General features: G+C 41.2%; 1 protein-coding gene across 1 annotated transcript; it reads right to left on the bottom strand.

The window, feature by feature from the left end:
• Positions 1–454: 454 nt before the first annotated feature.
• foxk2b (forkhead box K2b) lies at positions 455–20,848 on the bottom strand. The gene is made up of 9 exons (XM_044331128.1): positions 20,360–20,848; positions 12,357–12,551; positions 10,445–10,598; positions 8,877–9,023; positions 8,478–8,671; positions 7,295–7,494; positions 4,515–4,760; positions 3,206–3,406; positions 455–2,173 (listed from the first exon to the last, which is right to left on the bottom strand). Exons 1-9 carry the CDS (start codon positions 20,650–20,652, stop codon positions 1,959–1,961), a joined length of 1,845 nt encoding a protein of 614 aa, XP_044187063.1. The 5' UTR covers positions 20,653–20,848; the 3' UTR covers positions 455–1,958.
• Between the last annotated feature and the right edge of the window lie 1,040 nt (positions 20,849–21,888).

Genomic DNA, 21,888 nt, shown 5'->3' with positions numbered 1-21,888 from the left:
TAAAAGGTCACAAAAACACAACAATTCTAATTTTCAGGTGATTATACACTAATTAAAACATACTTATGAATATTATAATCTTACACACTGCTCCTTTAAAGCAGTGGATCTCAAACTTCATGTCAAGGAGCCTTAAACTGACACAAATCTGATCACAGACCTGCATCTGGTAAGATTTTTGCTTTTAGATGTTGTTTTGTGACCAAAATAGTCATAAAATCTGTCACTGTGTTACTTGGATGGAATTATAATGAAAATATATTCCTCCTCTATTTGCTGGGGACCCCCCAGAGGCCCCTGAACCTCACTTTGAGACCCACTGCTCTCAAGGACAACCTGACAAACACTCCTACACCACCCCCTGGTGGTGAACAGGGTCAACTACCAGTTTGAAGACTTTACTACAGTTTGTTGGTTTATTTTTCTGATATGGAGGCAAGAAAACACAGGGAAAGGGCTTTAAATTAATTTATTAAAAAAAAGCATTTCTCCACTGAAGCAGAACAAACATCAATTGTTTTTTTTTCCTTTTACTATTGTTTGGAACGTGTACAATCAGAAAACAGACTCACCAGGTCGCCAGAACAGAGTAAAATAATCAAGCAAATCTGGTTTGGACAAAGCAGGTTCTTCTTTTTTTTTTTTTTTTTTTTAAATCTTTTTTTTTTCCTTTTTTTTTTTTTTTTTTTTTTTAAACTCCTCTGTTCAAATTTTACAGTTAACAACTTCTCTGTTGTCGGATACATGCAAGGTCATCAACATCTGGAACTACACATGGAGATTTCATATGCTTATAATCGGTTATCTGTTCAAGTATTAAAATATGTAGGTATAACGAAGCGATTGGCATGTGGATATGTCAGAACGAGGGTGGTGGAGGTGGAGGGGGTTGGTGGGGGGGGGGTAGGGGGGCGGGTAAAGAAACAATTATTACGAAAACTACACTGTTTTTCACCGAACAGAAAGGAAGTCCACATAAAAAAAAAAAAAAAAAAAAGAAAGTAAGTGAGATTTCTAAATTAGTTACCGAAATGTCACCGACCTCACCGTTTTGTACGCTTCCTTTTAATTAAATTATTACTTATCTATATAAGTGAAAATACATAAAATTAAAAAAAAAAAAAAAATCCTATGCTCCACATTTGAACAACAAAATACTGCATATCTACGTACAGCTGCGTAAAGGAAGGTCAGTATTGTGAGAGGCTAGCTGCCAGAGTTTCAGGAATATTGGCTCCGAGAGTTGATCCCTTTCTGAATGCGTTGACCGTTGTTTTTTTGTTTGTTTTTTTAATAAAGTTTTTTTTTGAACCATCGGATGTTCGTCATACTCGTCGCTCGGTTGGTCACTCCCCCCCCCCCTCCTCCCTCCTCCCTCCTCCGCCCCCGACGGGTCCTGGATGGGAGGATGTTGTCCGCCGCTGGCTGCCAGAGTCTCCTATCTGCTCTGAGGTAGATACGACAGAAAGGGGTGGCGTCCAGCCCGAGCTGAGTCGGGGGTTTCTACTTCCCCCCCCTCCTCCGCTGGACCACGTGAGGTCAAAGGTCAGCTCGTAAGGGTTAAATTGTTGTTAAGGCTTCCTGTGGTCTTGGTTTAGTCACTCTCCTGTTTTCAGTGGCTTCACAGGGGACACCTTTCATTTGGAGTTTATCTTGATTTTTGTTCTTGATCCACATTCCAGTCTTTAAAGGGGTGGACTTTATCTCTTTTTGTGTTTGTTTCTTCTTCTTCTTTTGATGCTCTAGAACAGATAACCCAAACTGAAAAATGAAAAGAATCCTCTCCGTTTGGCACCTCGGGAGTCAGTGGTAGAAGGAAGACAAATAAAAATAAAAAAAGAAACGACGGGGACGAGAGAGAGAGAGAGAGAGAGAGAGAGACAGAGAGAAGAGAAGAGAAGAGAAGAGAAGAGAAGAGAAGGTGGTGGGGTGTTGTGTGGTTATGTGGTTTGTTCGGACTAGTTGAGTTGGCCGCCTTGGTCGTTAGCTGCCGATGAGTCCGAGTCCGCCGGGGTCGAGGCCGCCGCGGCCGCCGCCTCGGTCTCTGATTTGATGCGCTTGGCGTCCGGCTGTTCGCTGGCCAGCTGGTCCCCGTTCTGCCGTTTGGTGGGGAGGGAGGCGGAGGCGGAGGCGTGGGCCGCCAGCAGGTGGAGGGGGCTCGCCACAGCTGGAGCTGTGAAAAAAAAACAGGAGGAAGGAAACAGAAGGGAAGGAGGTGGGTTAGTGGAGGAAATACTTGACTGTCAGAGCGGCTCAAACTGTGGTTAACCAGCATCTGTAAGCAGGAGGCCTGTGGGAAGTGTGGTTTGGCTCAGCTGCTGCCAGTATGGGATAATAGACTTTTAAGAGACTTTTTTTTTTTCCAGATTCAGCGGAGGCAAAAGAAAAGTGTTTATGTTCAACAGAAGATCTTGTGGTTGACTTGAATTTATTGGATTAGTCGTTAACCATCATTCCAATAAGTTTAGACAGCTTCAACAATATAAGAGAGTAGACTTCTCTACGCATGGTTAATCAAAATAAATTGTATGAAAAGCCTATTAAAAATGTCAAATGGAGGGTTTTTTTTTTAATAGAAAAACACCGAGCAGTTCTTCTATTGTTTGTGTCATCTTGTATCCAGAGCTGAAAGAATCAGTCAGTTCACTGATTGACAGAAAACTAAATTAACTTAATTGTCATTTTCAAGCAAAATTATCAAATATTTTCCATTTCTAGCTTCCGAAATGTGAAGATTTGCTGCTTTTCTCTTGTTTTATTTCATTTTAAATTGAACATATTTGCCTTTTGAACTGTTTTTAGATAAAACAAGAAGCATTGGACTCTGGGAAATGAAGTCTTTTGACAGACTGAAATTACTACAAATTAAAAAGTGAAAACCATTAGTTGCAGTCCTACTTCTCATATATTTTCTGCATTTTTCACCCACTCTGGAGTGGCTGATTCCCCCGCACCGTTTCCATCCTACTGTCAACCAATTAACACATGATTTTAAATACCGAACGCCGACATGTTAAAAGCTCCGGTGAGCTTGGCCTCAACTTTACTGTCTCTCTGATCAAATTTATTCCCTTCTTTGAATAATAAAGTTACATTTTGTGTGATTTGGCTGAAGCATCTGAACTAGAAAACCTCGAAAGGCGGATAACCAATCAGAGACCAGTATAGTGATGGTTATGAAGGGACGTGTAGGTGCGTGTCTCACCTGAGCTGACGGGTCCCTGGATGGCAGTGGTGATGCTGTGGGTGCCGTTCTGTGTGATGGCCTTGATGGGCAGCTGGTGCTGACCGATGGGGGCCTGCTGCACTATGGTAACAGTCTGCAGGGGCGTGGCTGACTGGGAGGTCTGGATGATGCGACTGGAGCCACCTATAGAGGTGATGGTGGGAACCGTCTCCACTTTGACTGAGAGGACAGAAAAAAAAGACATTTAATGCTACAAAACATACAAAAACGTTGGTTTCATATCTTTAAATGATGAATTAATGGGAAATACTGCTCGCATTTCACCCCTTTCTGTTCTGTAAGTCTTATTTTTGTAATTAAGCGTCTTCTTAGTATAGTGACTGTGCTTTTACACCAACAACTGTAACATGATGAATTAAGGGTTATTAAACCAGCGAGTACTTAATGATAAAGTATAGGAAGTAAAGGAAGAAAATGTTTCTTAAAAGCTGCATACTTGGCCTTTCTTTGTTGCCAAATAAATTGTTTTTTTATATTTATAGCTCAACTCTCCTCACGACTACTTTGCTAATACAGAAACACGATCTCACAACACTCACAGCTTCCTCATGTTGGATATCTTTCAAACTGCTCTGATATCTGAGCCAAGAAGACACTTCAGCCTCAGAACCAAAAAACCAAACAATTCTCAAAGATTATGTTCCTTCTTTCTTCCATTAAAGCCATTCTTTCCCCCCATTTCAAAGCTCTCTGTACGAGCCAAGCTGCAAACATCACTGTTGGTACAAATGTCCAGAACACATCATTTCCTCCAGAGCTGCAATGATTGGTCAATTAAAATCAACAGAAAATTAATCAGCAACTATTTTGATAAACGACTAATCTGTTGCTAAGTGTTTTCAGGCTTATTTATGACAAATAAAACTTAATTACAAGATCATTAGAAGGGTTTGAGGTGATTCTTTTTACCCATTTTTTATGTTATTTTTGGGGGAAATTGTTATTTCAGGCACCAAAGCAGAAGGACAGAGCAGCTTCCAACACTAGTAGGTCATTTTTCAGTACTAGTATGTTACTCTTTTCCACATTTAGCAAAATATTTCAGCTTCTCAATACCTCCATGTTTAATGTTTCAGCAGCTGTAACAGAACTTTGCTTAAATAAAATGCAAAGTAAACAAATAAAGATTTAGATCAGAAAATCTGAATGAGCATTTAACGCCGACATTCAAACTCAAAACTACTGAAACTCTTTAAAAAGTATCGATGTTTGATACTCAGCTCTAGACACCAGCGGACAAAGATTTCCTCGCTCGCTCCCGACTGACCTTTGACCTCTGTGTGCTCTCCGTTCTCCTGCGGTTCGCTCTTGATGATGGTGGCTGGCTGGGTGATGACAGCGGCGGGGCTGAGGGACCCTGCTGGGATCTGCTGCAGGACGTGGACAGTCTGGACAGCAGGCTGGGAGGTGCTGGTGCTCACTGGGGAGGCCATGGTGTAGGTCACTGGCTTTATGGTTTGAGGTAACTGACGCTGGACTGCTATGAGTACCGGCTGGTTGTTAACAGGCGAGCCTGGAACGGAAACAGTGCAGCGACATGAGAGAACGAGCATATTTGATCAGTTGACTGAGGGAACATTTATTGGCAGCTTTGATGATAATCAAATTATAGTTTTAGTATTTTATTAAAGAGAAAAGTGCCCAAAATTTGCTTGTTTCAGCTTCTCAAATGTAATGATTTGAATCTTTTCTTTGTCTTACATGATTATAAACTGAATATATAATTTTAGACTGTTGATCAGACCAAACGAGATGTGAAGATGTTTCTCTGGTCTCTAAGAAATTAAAAACGGGCCTTTTTACTATTTACTGATACTTTATCGACAAGAAGGTGAATGGATTAATTGAGAAAATAATAAGTTGCAGCCCTATTCTAATTATTAAAAAAAGAAAACTTGTAAAAAATTTAAAAAATGTTATTGGCCTGAATGTAAGACAACGTTTTGTTATGAAAGTTACATTTGAATAAGTTAGGGCTGTAGTCATTTCACCGTTTTGCCTCTTCAGGTTAAGCTAACGTATTGTTGCTAACTTTGGAGCTAACCCCCTTCACTTTTGCAGCACTTGGGGAAACAACAGACGTGACTTTTTAGCATTTATTAACTGTTACACTGGAGTCTGAACTGTACATTTACTGCCAGACTGACAACTTACCGCTAATCTTTTCCTCTGCTCCGCTAGCATCAACCGTTACTTTCCTGCCGCTCTTTTCCCACTTGCTACGCAAACATACTAAGCACTGCCCTATTCCTAAACGGAGCTACGCTACTGATATTTAGCGTTATTTTTGGCATTAAAAAAAAATATATATTTTGGCCTGGCGGGGGTTCGTTGAAATTATTACAGGAGAAACGCTGATTCAGTAACCGTTGAGTACAGTTAAACCCAGGAGGCTTTATTAGGGTTGGGCGAGTTCAAAGTTGTGAAAACAACGGGGGTGTTTTGAATACACCCCCCAATTTTAGGAAATAATGGATCAATCCTGGAAAGCTGTAGATGTAGCACTTCTCTCCTTAGGAAAGTAACACGGAGATTATTCGACCAATGAGAATTTAGCATGGACGTACAAAGAGAACTGGATACAGCGTCGGAGGCGGGGCCCCCGTTCATTCTTATGAAAGTTGCTCAGTGGTGCATGAAGCCAAAAAAAAAAAAAAAAAAAAAAAAATCGACTTCCAGGTATGAAAGTACCCGGATCTTCCGCATTGTGCGGCCCATAGAGCATGCGCACTAGTGACTTTCTCTGGCCGAGTCGGCTACTTCCGGTTTAGCCCTCCGGCTAACTTGAATGGGGATAAAACAATTCAATCATGCGTCTCTTCTAGGCTTTTGAAATGTGATTGAACTGAACGGATTTAAATTTGATAGTGAGTCATTTCACGGGGGTTGTGACACTCAGAAAAATTTATCCGCTGATTTACAGACGTCTCTTTCACAATGCAAGTCTATGGGAAAAAGTCTTTTTGGGCCAGTGTGCATCACGTGACGTTGTAATTACACGGTTTGGCCGCTATGTCAAATTGGCTTCAAAGCCTGGCGCTCTTCCTGTATCCAGTTCTCTTTATACATCCATGGAATTTAGTCGGACGAGAGCATATCGACCAACTAATCGACCAGTCGACCAGCAGACTACAGCCCTAGAATAAGTAGGGGTCGCTAGTTCTGACAGAGTGTTGCATTGTAGGTTGTAACCTTAATGTTGCTACGCTAGCCAGTTTCTTCCAGTCTGTTTATAGTGAGACTGTTAGTCAGCGAGCACTAAAAGTGTTGGGTGAGTTTCTGAAGGCTTGACTGTGACTGATAGACAAGATGTAGGATTAACGTTCTGCTTTAAACAAACGTTTTTTACTTTTAACAAGAGAAAAAGGCTTCAAGGATGAGAGCTGTCTTATCTTTGGATTAATAGCATCTCTGTATCTCTGAGAAACTTTCCCATCAGGACGAGTGTGAAGGTGTGTTGTATGTTTACAAAGCAGCTGTTGGAAAAGAGGAGGCCGTGTTAACATCAGAGTCGTCTTGTATTCAGGCCGATATGATATGTGGAAAGCCGCCACTCAATACTAACTCAAGTGAACTCAACAGAATTTGTAACACTGTGGAAAAGATAAAGATCGCCATGTTTTGTAATGTTTGAGGTTGTTTTCAAAGTCAGCAGTCAAGGCCTCAAATTAAGCTGTTTATGTGTAACAGTGAAGCTCAGAAACTTGGTCCCAAACCAGCAGAGTTTAACAAGACCTGTAATTGTTTTACCTGAAGACAACACGGTGATCCAACAACCGATGTGAGCGGCAATAAAATTTAATGACTTCTTAACAGTTTTACAGTCAAATCCACTGATGATTTTTATTTTTTTCTCTCCGTCATGGAATGTTTTTGTTTGAGACAGGAATGCTGACTTGATTCAACTTGACATGACGTGAGAAGAAAACATGAACGACGAGACTCGAGCCAGAGTCAACATCCACAGAGGCAGATTTACGCTGCTGTAAACAAACATGTAAGAGAGAGAAAGTCACATGAAAACTAAAAGACAAGCAGAAAGTGTACCTGGTGTGTTTTGTGCAAAGCGTGCTTCCTGGATGACTGCCAGTTTGGGCTGGACCGCTGCGGTGGACACTGGGGCTGGAGCCGAGTTCTCCAGCTCCAGGGGAACCGGGGAGCCCTCTCGTGATAGGCTGTCAGGGGTCTGAACGCCGCTGGAGTGAGCGGAGAGCACCCCTGAGTGGTTGGGAGAGGCCGGGGCGCTCCTGAGGGTCACAGAAAAAAAAAAAAAAAGTTAATTAAAAACAGAAAGAGTGGCTTTAATGAGTCTTTATTCAGTACGTCGTAACTATCAGTTACTAGTTGTTCATTTATCTTCTACGATTCTGAATCGATTCACAGATGTCAGAAGATTTTCTAAGCGTTAACTTGATGTTGATGCAACGAAAAAAGGCGGAACTAAACTGCGAGGGCAGCGCAGCACCCGGACAGTTAACAGCGTGCACACGCTAGAGTTATCTTGTAGTTCATCCTCAAAAAAAAAGGCAGCGGATACGAGCATATTTTGATTTAATGACTAAATAATTCTACCTCTGTGAGACTAGTGTGAAGTATATTGTGAATACTTTATACGCCGTCACTCAGACTAAACGTTAGTGGACCAGTGAACAAAACTTGTGTTTTTACATGACATTTAATCAGTGATGTAGGTCAGTAAATTACACTTTTATTTCATTATTCTCATGCAGGCAGAAGACTGTAAAATGCTCTCAACTGCAGTTAACCTTTAAAAAGCTGCAGATCATTTATAACTGTTATGTTTCATATTGTATTTCAGTGGAGTAAAGACACCAGTGACTGGTTTGCATGCAGTATACTGGAGTGAGAGACTGAAAATAGAATCACACCCCTAATAAATAACTACAAGTGTTGTAAAAAGACCAAAATTATACAATTTTTTAAAAAGGGACACATCATCACGTCACGTCTGTTAAATGTAATGAAATGTCTGTTTTCATGACTCATATGAAACTCTGCAGTTATTGCTGTTGGAATCTGGAAAGTGTGTGTTGCTTCCAGCTCAATCTAAAATTTTAATAAGCACAAAAAAAAAACCTAATAGTGGAGATAAACACAAAACAACCCGGCAGACGGCAGTAAACTGTGTTGTAAACGGTTGGTTTTATGAATCAAAGCAGGAAGAGAGAGAGTGTGTGTGTGTGTGAGACAGAGCGGGATGAAACCAGACCTGGAGGACAGGGGTCCGTGGGGGGTCCTGAAGCAGGGGACTCCCCGGGGCCTTCGTTTCCTGAAGGCCTGCTCGATGAGCTTCCCCTCCGAGGACGGGTCTATCCTCCAGAAGGAACCTTTGCCGGGCTCCTCCTGCGACCGCGCCACTTTGATGAAGTAACGGTTCAACGACAGGTTGTGACGGATCGAGTTCTGCAGCAGAAGAAGAAGAAAAGCGAGGAGTGAAGAGGACGTTACAGCAGAAGAAATAAATAATAAAAGGTTCATTTTTATCATTATATTCTGCATTTTATTTAATTTTTTTTGCCAGCTTCTGCCTGTTTCCAGGGAAACCGTGCACTGAGGTATTGGATCTTTGCACCATCGTGCTGACAGTCAAACGTGCGTGCGGACTCACCTGCCAGCCCTTGTCTGCGGTTCTGTAGTAGGGGTAATTCTTTGTGATGTGATTGTAGATTCCGTTTAGTGTGAGCTGCTTGTCCGGAGCCAGCGTTATGGCCTGGACTATCAGCTGTGCATAGGAGTACGGAGGTTTGGAGTCGTCCTGCCGAGAAGCAAAAACATTTTCAAATTACACCCAGAAAACAAAACGTGTGTCTGTGTGTCATCTTCCTTCCAGCTGTAAAACATGTAATTCATCACTTTAATTTGCCAGAGCAAAAAAGATATTTATAGACAAATCTGGTCTAAATCACCAAACTGCTGCTTAACAGTCCACCTCCTGCTCTTCTGATCTCTTTGGTGTCTTTGTTGTATGATGTGTGCAGTTTGTTTATATCACAGATTCTTCAAATATGACATAATTTTAATCAGAATTTAAAAAGAAGTCATTGTATTTTATCCAGATTCGTGCAGGTTAAATGTTTCGTTTGGTTTTGTCCACAGCTGCAACTAACAATGATGTTTGTTAGTATTTCTTTATTAGAGATCTGCTATTATGGCCTTTTAGGACTCATTTTTATAAATACTGAGTCTATTTTAAAACATATCTGTGACATTTTATTCACCAGAAGTTGTTTGGATTTCTCTAAATCTTCATCTTTCCTTCTTCTCTGTCCAGCAGGCTGTTTACTGTTCATCCTTAATGCATCTCAAAACTTCACTGTTTTTGTTTTTCCACAATACCACTTCTTTAAAAATGTTTAGACGTTTGGTCTGTAAACCAAACAAAAATGATGATATTAAATGTCTTGTTTTGTCTGAGCAGCAGTTTAAAACCCAAAAGATATTCAGTTAAAATAAAAAGAGAAGCTTGAACAGTCTTTTCTTTTGGTATTTTTGTTTTAAAAAATTATACTGACTCATAGGTTATCAAAATAGCTGCAGATTAATTTTCTGTTCAATTAATCGATGCAGCTCGACTTCAGTCTGACATTTTACTCACCAGATGTTGAAATATCAGGAAATTGAAAAACATAAAGCTGCAACGATCAGTTGATCAACAGAAAATGAATCATTTCAACTATTCTGATAATCGATGAATCATTTTGAGTCAGTTTTTTAAAGAAATAAACGTCAGGCTTCTTAAATGTGAATATTTTCTGTTCTTCTCTGTCTTCTATGACAGTAAACTGAATATATGTCAGTCGGGACAAAACAAGACATTTTAATTTGCATCTTTGGGAAACACTGGTCGACATTTGTCACTGTTTTATAAACCAAACAATGAATTGAGAAAACCAGCAGCAGATTAACAGATAATGAAAATGAATGTCACCTGATCAACATGTACTGATGAAACAGACAGCTGAGTGTGTGGAAGACGGTGTTTTTGTCACCGTGTCGCATGTTGTGACCATAGATCAGTGTGATCAGATAGTTTACAGTGTATCTAGTAGAGGATGTGGGAATTAAATCATGATCTGAACGCATCAGCAGACACAGAACAACGGGGTTTATACGTCTCTGTGGGTGTACTAAGTGACAAAGTGTAAACCGGCGGCTGGACTCTGGAGCTGCTCTCACCTTGGGACTGTCGCCTCCGGAGGCATCTTTGTCGTTCTCAGGCTGGGAGTTGTCATTTATAAGCTGCAGCTCTGCGGAGCTGACCATTCGACCTCCCATCCTGTAGCCTGAAGAGCCTGCGCCCCGCGGGCTGGAGGGGCACGAGTTAGCAGCACTGCAGGGATTTAAATAAATAAATAAATAAATAATTAAATAACACGACTGTCAGCTGCCAGGAAACTTAAAGGAGAATATTGAGAGACAGAACAATAGGACATGACAATGAAGTGCTTTAAGTTAAAACGTATGCTAGCGTTTCCCAGGAGAGCTCGGCTCATCCGCAGTCTGTGCTGCAGTGGAACGCTTCGGGCCGACATCTATGCAAACGGCTCTTCCTCCTAGATAGTCTGCAGTCACAATCAGGCCTCAAGCAACAAGGCGTTCACATCATGATCACGTCTAATACTCCAGTAAACAGACTCATGTTATGATCAGGACTCCCCGCATGTACGTCACAAGCTGCGTTTTCACAACTGTGACTGTTTATTTTTCACACTATAAGAAGAAGAAGTCAACTTTCAAATGAGAAGAAACCTGGTTGGTTTTTTTAAACGATGTGGCTGAGGTCAGAGGTCGAGAGGATCTGAGAGTCTGAGATGGAGCCGCCTCCCTCTCTAAGCCTAAGCTGATCCTCATATTATTAGGGGCCACGTCAAGGTCAGCTGACACCTCAAGGTCAACTATGGGCAGCGGTGCGGGAGTGACTTCTTACAGTCACGTACTGATCCAGGATCTTAAAGAGTCTGGAAACCAAACGAGAGTTGAAGTGATTCATTGTTTTCAAATCAGGATTCAATTGAATTAACAAAAAATACTTTTAATAAAAATTATCATCAATATCACACTGTAAAAATACTGGTTCTGCAGCGTAACTGATATATTGTTTCATAGATTGTTTATCCTGTTGTATTAATGTGTAAGCAGCATGTTACTGTTGTAGCTGCTTGGGGTGGAGCTGGTTTAACTACCTTCCATATAATTAGGTAGTTTAGCTCAGTGGTTCCCAAAGTAGGGGAGGGGTGCCTCCACAGGGTCACCAGATAAATCTGACGGGTCGTGACATCATTTACGGGAAAGGAAAGAAGAAAACGTTCTGCTACACAAACGTTTTCCTCTAATCTTTGTTTTGTTTTTTTTTTTTAAATAGTGGATAATTTCACTTCTTTGTGCCTCAAATTAAAGGATAAAGTTGACAGTTTTCTATATTTTTCTTATTGCTGAGAAATCTCATGTGCAGAACCAAACAAACAATGAATTGATCTACTTACAAGTATTATGTGTGTATGCAAAGTCTGATATATCTTAACTATTAAAAACACGTCAATGTTCCTTCGTTACGAAGAGCACAACAAGCTAGCAAAGCTCTGAGAGCAGAACGCTCCCGAGACGGAAAACATGATGCTGTTCTTCGTCTTTTGAGCCGTTTCTAAACAAACCGAACTCTTCATGATGAAGGACCATGTCACAAAGTGCAGCGCTGTGACTCACTGATGTGTTTTTAATAGTTTTTGGACGATAACGGAGGTCTACGGCACAGAGGAATAAGAGAATAAACACACAAGTCATCGTTGGTTTGGCTCCAAACATGAGATTTGTTGACTGTAAGATAAATATAAAGAGAGAAAACCCTCACAACTCAAACATCTGAAACGTGACATCATCCCCAACTAGACATTTCTTCTTTATAAAAGGGCTCACACACCAAAAATGTTGAGAACTGCTGGTGTCATCTTTAACAATGCTTTTTATACCTTTTTTTAAATGTAAAATACCAATTTTTCTGTGAAATAATTAAAGCAGCACAGAAGAAGAGAGGAGTCACTTTCTGTCTGCTTGAAGGCCAGTGAATACATAAATTTCCAGTGGGGAGTACCTAATGGTGCCAGTAGGCGATGGCAGAGGGCTCATTAGGTGAGCGATGTTGTCTGGAATGTTGATGGTCAGGGGGGAGATCTGGGGTTGTACTGGTTTCACTGGGGACTCCGGTGCTTCGCGCTTCACTTTCTTCCCGCTGGACAAAGCGGTGAATGTGATCTTGATGTTTGTGCTGGGGAACCTGAAAGTGCACCTGGAAAAAGAGAGAGAGAGAGAGAGAGAGAGAGAGAGAGAGAGAGAGAGAAAAAGAAAGGATTAAAAAAAACCCTCCGGAGCTGCAGCTCTGAGAACAAGTGCGGAGACGCCCGTCGATGAAAACAACATTTCAAAAGCCAGCCAGTTCTTGATAAACGCCACATAAACCTCCGCTGAGGCTTTAACACTTTGCTGATTCTCTGCCTCTCTGCTTTTTAATTAGCTGACAAAGACAAGTTAATTAAATTCAAATACTGATGCAATTGCTTGATGAAGCTCCCTCCATTCTGCCAAAACCCACCAACCATCAAGCAGCAGCAGTAGCAACAAAAACCGGAGGATTTATCACAGACTACGTTCTGCAGACTGGAGCTGCCCTGTGTCGACTGTTTCGTTGGGAGGCCTCGGCGGCGGTGGAGGACGGGCTTAAATTAGACGAAGTGGTAAATATAAAAGACGCTTGAAGCGTTTCAGCCTCATGTGAACTGGAGCCTGACTGATAAATCACTATTGTGAACATGTCGGGCAATGACATGAAACTGAAGCACATAAAATACGTCCAAAAGAGAACACAAACAAATTTATTTTTATGCTGTAAAATGTCATCGGCTGATGTGTTGTAATCATATTTTTTTAACTGTCAGATTTCAATATATTGGCTGCAAATTGGGCTACAATAAAAACAACATGATCCAGATGGAAATACGCATCTGTCTCTATTTATAAATGTTGAACAGATTCACATTCAGATCATTTATCAAGAATAAAGTGTCCCAACATTTGTTGGTTCAAGCTTCACAAATGTGAAGATTTGCTACTTTCATCTGTTTTAAACGACTTTGGGACTTTCTGCTCTTGGTTGGACGGAAGAAATAAAAGTAAATACTTTAAATCTTAAAAGTCATTAGTTCTAGTAGTTATTAAAAAGGAAAATCCCATCTATAAAACATTTTTCACTGGTATAATATTAATATGGGCTGCTGCCTAATAGTCGACCAGCCGTCAGTCGATGAGAAGAGTCGTAGTCGACCGAGTTTGACAGGTTTTCATTGGTCGGTTAGTCGCACCTTGTAAAAATTAGGTCTGGAAAGTGTGTGAAATGCTAAACGGCTTTTATTTTGAAACAACAAATACAGGAGTAGCAAAACACGGCTGAGGCAACTGATAAAGTTACGCTATTGGCCTTCAGCTGACCAATGGCATAGCTTCATCACTCAGTCAGTGACCTGGTCTGGAAATATCTGTCAGCTTCGGTACTTTCCTGCCGGGAAACAGACTTAAACGAGAGAGAGGGAGGATTTACCGATAACTCAGTCTCCTTAATGGTCGTTCTGACACGTTCATCGTCGCTAACAGGCAGCTCGCTTGTAAAGTTCGGATTTAAAAGGCTCATTATTACGGTTTTTGTATTTCTCTGTGATGTAGCACAACGTTAACAATGTTATTGTAACATTTGTTCTCAACCTTGGAACTCAAACTGTTTTCCGATGCCCCCGAAAATATATTCAAATAATCAAATTAATATCGTCTTGTAAACTAATGGCTTGAATTCTCCAATATTAACCTGGTTCTTACAAAGCACCCAAGGTATTTTATTTCTCCTTCAACCTTTCCTATATTTCCCAGAATAACAGGGTCTGGACTCTGGATTCTTTCTCCAACTATGAAACTTTTTGTCAGTGGTCTTGGTGGTCTTTCATATCTGGATCTACAATGGACTTTTTCTTTCTATCTGTTGGGTTTGTTTTGCTTCTAAGAGAAGAAAATCACTAGTGTCTGCTTCGCCCCGGTGACGTTTCCATTTCCTGATTAACTGATTGATTGTTAAAGCCAAGAAATGTTTTTAAAAAATACCCCAGTTTAATTTAATTTCACAGAGGCCAAGTCGACATATTCAGACGTCTTGTTGTGTCTGACAAAAACAGTCCAAAACCTTCTGTGACAAATAAAGTCCTTCTGTGACATCGAATCCTGTAAACAGTTTTGGAATATTGTTGGAATCTAAAAAAGAACACAAAAACGTCTAACACGGAGGTTTCCACATAGCTGATAATTAAAACCAACCATCACTTCTCCATTTGATTTGCAGAGGAATTCAAAAACTACAACAACCAACAAAATGGACTCAGGAATGCGAGGACGGTGCCAACAGACACTGAGCAAGATTTAAGGTGGATTTCTTAGGTTTGATTAAAAAAAAAAAAAAAAAAGGCTCATCATTAGTATATGATAGACGTTTACATTGGGGAGGGATGAAAGGAAAAACATCGAGGGAATTCTTCTAGAAATCATTGTTTGGATTAGGATGCCTGACACCCAGGAGACGAGGAGAAGGCACACATTGCTTTTCATTTAGTTAAAGGAGTGCCAGGCACAGCAGTTTGGTTTTTTTTTTTTTTTTTTTCCACCGGGCCCTCACAAGAGCTGGCATCTGCTGAGAGAACTGTATCCCCGACACCTACATCTCAAATTAGCTTTGCTGCTCACAGGACGAGACTGAAACACTTCCTGGAGCCAGACTGGTAAGGGGAGACACTTTCATTATGCATATGCCCTCCGTGAACCCTTTCAGGAGACTTCTCTAAAAGGATCTGATTTAAGTTTTTTGGAAGATCCTTTAAATAACATCAGAGCTTTTCTCAAAATCTGGCAACTGTGTGTGTGTGTGTGTGTGTAACTGACAGAGTGGGGACAATGATATCTAAATATAATCAAGGAATAACAGAATATCAAAAACAATCTTGTTCCTTTATGTTCTTCATTGTCTTTCATCCCACTGTCACTGAAAACTAGTGTATGTTCAAATATAAAACACAAACAACCACCCGAGCATCTTTAATATGAGAATACTGATGTTTAGACATGTCACATGACTAATGAGGGCTGTATATATATTTATAGTGTACCAGTGCAGTGCCCGTTCACAACGTGCCTGTTCAGAACGGGACAATTACTTGGCCTCCGGGTATTGCTGCTCTGCTCGCAGCTTTCTCGAGAACCGCTCATCCAAACGACTTCACACTCGACGCCGCGCTTCCTTCGGTCCTCAGCAACACACCCGCCAAGTGTGAAGTAGATCAGATGAACGGTTGTCAAGAAAAGTGAAGAGAACACACACACACACACACAGACACAAAACTTCCTTTATAGTTAGATTACAAAAGGCAGCACATGATGGTTTAACTTCCCCACAAGTTCAGACTGTTTTCACCGATAATCACCACATCAAATTCCTCACTACCATGACAACAGTTTCTCAGTGATGATAGGCTTTTCCAAAACCCATAAACTCCAGGGTCCCCCCCCCCCCCCCGTAAATTATTAAGCAGAGGTGGTAAGTGCCCCAGATCCTCAAATGTCTCGTTTTGTCTGATCAACAGCCAAAAATTCCAAGAAATTCGGCTTCCCATCACATAGAGAAAAGCTTCAAATTAGGAATGTCAGTTTTGGTTAATTTTGCTTCCGAAATACCGACACCCATTTACCGACGACTAACTGGTTTATTTTTAAGAAAAGTTGTGACGTAGCTTTTGTTTGTGAGAGCTGTCCAGCAGTCAGAGCCAACATTAGCTTGACTTTTAGCTCGTCCTGTGTTTTTCAGCGCGTTTAGTCACAGTAGCTCTCGATGGTGTAACATACTCGCGCTCAACGTACGAATATAAGTAATAATAATAATAATAATAATAGACCCTTTCCCCTCTCCTTTTCCAACAGCTGTTTTTGGAAGAATAACGTTTCTTTTTGAATATAACTTACATCATAGTATAGTTAAATACTCACACACTCTGCTGCCAGGCTCTTGGAAGGGGTAAAATAAAATATTTTCTCCGACAGTTAGCATTTATAAGACTGCCTCCTTATCATCTGTGACAGTGGTATTTGGCGGCTTGACATATTCTGTTTCTGCAGCAGAGACGGCGGAAGACGTTTTGGACTCTAATTTATTTCCTCCGTGGCAGAAAAACACATTACATCAGCCTTCAGAAACTCCTGCAGAAACACTTTCAAAGCTGACTGACTCTAACACACTCACTATAATCAGACTTTAAGACTCTCACTAGCTTAGCAACATTAATGCTACAAACAACCCATAATGCAACACTCCGTGTAGAAGTCAGTTTTGCACCAATACTTAATCCACTCAAAAAGAACTGATGTTGTGAACATGTAATTGTCTAGCCATTAGCAGAGTGTGTGTGTGTTAGTTAACCTGTATACCCGACATGCGTAACTGGTCAATAATAATCTCGGCCGTTGACATCCCTACTTCACATCCGCACATTTGGAAAGCTGCAACCAGCAAATGTTTGGCATTTTTGCTTAATAAACATCTAAAATAATTATTCAATAATTAAAATAGTTGCCAATTAATTGTCTGTCGATTGACTAATTGTTTCAACACTGATCGATTTAGTATGTAGACGATAATATCCACACTTGTTACATATTGTGGCGTTTTATGTTTATGTTCGCTCTTACTGTTTTATTTCATTACATTCGGCCCGTCTACACTGTAAAACACTGAGAAAATTGGCTAAACTTAGGAAGTGTCTGATCAAGGAATCAGTAAACCAGACAATTCTGACTAGACATTCGTTACCAACTTCTAATACTCGATGCTACAGACACATTTCAGTCAGCTCTATATTCAACTTCAATTAGCTTCAACTGACAATTATCACTTTTATCTGCGGATGATTTTCTCAGTCTGTTACGTAAACCAGAGAAACCTGCTTATCACAAGATTCTGAAACCCAACAGGATGTCTTCAAATTGCTTTCTTTTTCCTGACCAGTAATACGCAACCTCAAATGTGTTTAAAACAAAAGCAGCAAATATTCCCATTAGAGAAAAGGTAAGAAGGCTTTTTTGCTTTAATAACACATTTAAACGATTCATTGAGTTTCAAAATTGTTGCCAGTTAATTTTCTGTAAATCATCTGATTGGTGAATGAATTAGCTTCAGCGCTAATATCTACTACTGAGGTTATGATACAGGATATTGAGGTTTAGATACACAGGCCCAGCTCAGACAGTTTGCAGCTGAGAATAAATGCACCTTGTTGTTTTAAAGGGACTCTAAAGACAGAGGATTCCCAGTGTTAAAACAGGGTTTCACTGGTAATAAAAGCAAACTCTAACAAACACTGTCATGCAATTAGTGCTGCAATTAATGATTATTTGCACTAATCTATCCATGATGATGTTGTTGTTGTTGTACATCCCCCCCCTTCTCCATGCATGCATTCATTCATGGAAGCCTCTTATTCCCCTTTATGAACACAATGGGGCCTAAACTCCAAAAAACGCACAGTTGCTATGCTGCGAAGCTGTGAGGACGGCAACAAACAAAGCTTGTTCAACTGAAAACTTTCACTTGATTTTCACCCCCCTCCACTCTACCCCACCACCACCACCACCACGAAAAAAAAAAGAATGTAAACAAAGAAGACAGCGAGACAGGAAGAGCAACAACTTGGGAGAGAATTTGCGGGTGTGGGAGAAGACGGGGAACAGGGAGGGAGGGAGGGCTGTTCCTTCTGTTCGGCCTGTTTACATCACCAAAGAGGAATCCCTGGAATACAACCAACCTGTCCCCTGAGCCACGGCTCTGCAAGTTCTCTCATGCTGTCAATCCGTTTCCTTAGTGGCATCTTTCTTCCTCTAAACAGTGAGGGTCGTTTGAGTGTCCTCTCTAGCTTGAGGATTACAGTAAAGCACGTGAGCCCATGCTACAGCTGCTAGTGTCTTACTTATGCACGTATGTGTAGTAAAGACTGCTGCTGATTAAAAGCTCTTTATTGGCAGTCAGCCTGATCAATAAGAGAATGTGAAACCGCTGCTTCTCCTCCCTTGTTCTCGTGGAGCTTACATAATGAAATGCATTGGTGTATATAGTACGATGTAGCTAATAGCGCAGAAAATCGATGTAACCATCAATCTCAATAACACAAAAGTGCAGTTGCACAAAAGGTTGTTGCGCAAAAACAACAATTTTGGCAGTCCAGATATTGCATCAAGTCAAAACAAGTTCACTTATTCTTTGTGCAGTGCAAAAAAAAAAAGAAAAAAAAGTGGTTTCAATTTAACATTGCACAATAGCTGAAAGCGGAGTGGGAAGTCGCAGTTGGCAGAGGCTGGTAGGTTTGTATGCACTACACGACTCTAGTGAATAAACTGCAACCACCTCCCTGAAAAATATGTCTGGTGAAAATGTAAACAAGTTAGTTTGGTGTGTTTGTGGTCGAACGTGATCTTCCTATTACGATTTATGCGTTTCAACTCAGTTTTAATCTAATGCTCTGTTGTTTTATGTGCATAAATACACCCTGGGGCTCGTTTTATTTTAGATTATCAGATATTATTTGAGGGAGGACAAAATTGCACACCACAAAAAAAATGTCAGGGATGAAACAGTAGAGTCTGAGGCCTTTTTCCACTTTGGAAGTGGTATGTTCCATGACACATTCTTCAACTGATTGATCATTTAGTCTATAAAATTTCTGAAAATAGCAAAAACTGTAATTAACACTTTTCCCCACACTGGCTAAATTGAAGTATTTTAATTGCAAAAAAACAAAAACACCAAGATATTTAGTTTGCCATGACATATAACTGAGAAAAGTAGTAAATCTTCACATACGTGGAGCTGGAACCAGAAAATTGACATGTTTGATTAATATGTGACAACAGGATATTAAAACTAAGTGATTAATCTACTAAGCTACAATCATTGGCTTTACATCAAATTACCCCAAACCCCAAAAGATAATCAATTTGCGATGGCAGACGGAAAAACAGCAACTCTTCACATTTGAGAAGCTGGTAACAGAGATTGTTTAGCATTGTTGCTTGATAAATAACTTAAAATAATGAACTGATTATCCAAATTGTACTTATCTTTAATCTGTTAAACTGCCACTAAAATAGCCTACACCCAGTATCAGATTACTACAGATCAGTGCTTTAGATTTCCTGGAGTGATACGTGTTTGTTTAGAAAGCAGCACATTTCACAACTGCACATTATCAACAATCCTAAAAGTTAAAACAATGGCACCATGCAGGCTGCAACCTGCACCATCACCGCTCTCAAACTGTCTGTTCACCACTAGGCCAGTCTGTCTTACTCTTAAAAAAACACTCTAATTTAACTATTAAAGATCCGTCACGCCAGAAAAAAAAACAACTTATTTCATAGTTAATGTTAGCAAATCATTGATGAGACACACTTGCCAGGAAGACTTCAGCGTATTTGAATGGAGGCCAAAGTTCCCGCAGGCTGTGCTGTTGAGCCGGCAGGGCGGGGACGGGCGGGTTTGTTTACGTTTAGGGGTCGAGGGGAGCTCCATTCACAACCGCACAGAAACTACAGCTAACTGCTTGTGTTTGCATGACTACGGGGGTGAATGTTTACAGTATCACGAGTTAACCATTTCTAAGTCAAGAGAGTCCATGTGACAGAGGAAAAATAACCACAAGTCAACATCAACAATAGCGTCCCCGTGGCTGTGAGCTAGCTAGGTTATTTTGGCTAACTAGCTCCGGTACAGACACGCAGGAATGCGGCTAGTTAACCGCAGGAGAGGACGTGGAGTGAAGGAAGGCGGCTAATAAACACTGTTACTAACAAAAAATGTCAACAAAGAAAATGGCATTGTGGACAGGATGCGGACTTCTTGCTAACATGCTAAAACACGTGGTCCCCTCGGCACTGCTAGCCAATATAAACCCAATGTTGTTAACTGTTAACTTTAGCCGGCCGGCTACTACGGCTAGCATCCACATGTTCCCCCCAACAACTTACATTCGTGGTAGCTGCAGAGGAGGGGCGCCCCGTCTGAGGAACACTCCGTCTACAAACACCCCGTTTTTACCGAGACACCTCAGGTAGAAGTCTCCGCTGCCGGCACCGTCGTCGCTGGCGGTGAATATCTCCAGATGCCTCCGCGAGATGAAGCTGGAGTGGCCCATGCTCACGTCCACGGAGCCCTGAGAAGAGTTCCGGCCGACGGTCACCGAGCGCTTTTTCATCATGTATTCGAATTCACGGCCCTCGAGCCGGGCAACCGGCCCAGACGATCCGCTCACCACAGCCATGCTCGGGTTAAAGTCTCCAAATGCCGAATACTAGGAGAAATTTTAAAAAAACTATTGACTGCGGCCCTTCAGAGGCGTGTAAATGGAGCAAATCTACAAGAGGGGCATCAAATTCAAAACATGAATTTAGAGGGGAACATGCGAGGCCAGGGACAGCGGCTCCGACCCACCGCCGAGAGAAAAGGGAGCAGGGAGGTCCAACCAAATAGCGCAGGAGGCGGATGTGACTTTACTGACAGCGCTCTCAGCCAATGAGATCGAAGAAAGCCGATGCAGCCCCGCGAGTCCGACCAATCACGCGTGAGCATTAATCCGAGGACACATTCAAGGTCGGTTGATGAGTAGCAGCAAGAGCAATACGCGCATATGCTACCCGGTGAGAGCCAAGAAGCGGCGTGTGCATTTTTTTTTAAACCACACAGGAAAGGAGCGGAGCCGACCAGTTTACACGTGCAATCCTTCACTATAATCACCGCAGCGAAAGATTATCGATCATCTACGATCATGGTATCGATATCACCGACTAATCATCTCTTTAAACCGAGAAACAACAACACTGATGCGGTTTGCTTGCAGGATCCAGCTGTAATGTGCCTCCACGTCGCAGCAGCGCAAAGCCTCAATCTGTCTTTCCTCGTCCACTACAGAATCCACGTCTGGTTTTGCACGTTGCTCCTTTTGCAGCATCTTGTTACTTTATAGATATCTTTTTAAAAGATCATCGTTACAATCTGTAATCAGTACAAAGACATCGCGTTGCGTTGACAGACAGGCAGATTTACTGTATATCCTCCTGCAGCGGCTGCAGGTTTGGTGTATCCTGCACTGCACTGCAGCAGGCCTCGTTATCAGCAGGGTGAGTGACCCTGCCATCTGTAGGCCACTTGTTTGTAAACAGTCTGTGGGGAATTGGTGCGAGCGTGCGTGTGCGCGCGTGCAACCAGCGAAGACCTCTATCAGATGATAATAACACCTCTAACCAGGTGTGAAGTCATGATCAGGCATTTAACAGTCTGCTGCCGCTAAATGCAGCAAGCAAGGAGATAAAAGTCAAGGTTAGTTAACATATGAATGGAAACATTTTAAGTTTGACAAAAGACTGAAATAGAAACCAACTCGGATGCAAGGCCAAACAATATATATAATATAATATATAATATGAATTATAATCAAGGCAATTAAATAATAAAAACATCTGTGAGATGCTCTATAGCAGTAATTTCCAACCTTTGTGAC

This window comes from Thunnus albacares, chromosome 17 (assembly GCF_914725855.1).
Source record: "Thunnus albacares chromosome 17, fThuAlb1.1, whole genome shotgun sequence".
Taxonomy (NCBI): Eukaryota; Metazoa; Chordata; class Actinopteri; order Scombriformes; family Scombridae; genus Thunnus; species Thunnus albacares.
The sequence above is the reverse complement of the archived record's forward strand: the minus strand, read 5'-3'. Positions and strand labels throughout refer to the sequence as shown.

Excerpts from the sequence above, each read along its gene's own strand:
- foxk2b (XM_044331128.1), bottom strand. The coding sequence starts at position 20,652 with ATGGCTGTGGTGAGCGGATCGTCTGGGCCGGTTGCCCGGCTCGAGGGC. Across the intron at positions 8,672-8,876 it reads CCGCAGACAAGGGCTGGCAG|AACTCGATCCGTCACAACCT; the intron begins GTGAGTCCGCAC and ends CTTCTGCTGCAG. Across the intron at positions 7,495-8,477 it reads CACGGACCCCTGTCCTCCAG|GAGCGCCCCGGCCTCTCCCA; the intron begins GTCTGGTTTCAT and ends TGTGACCCTCAG.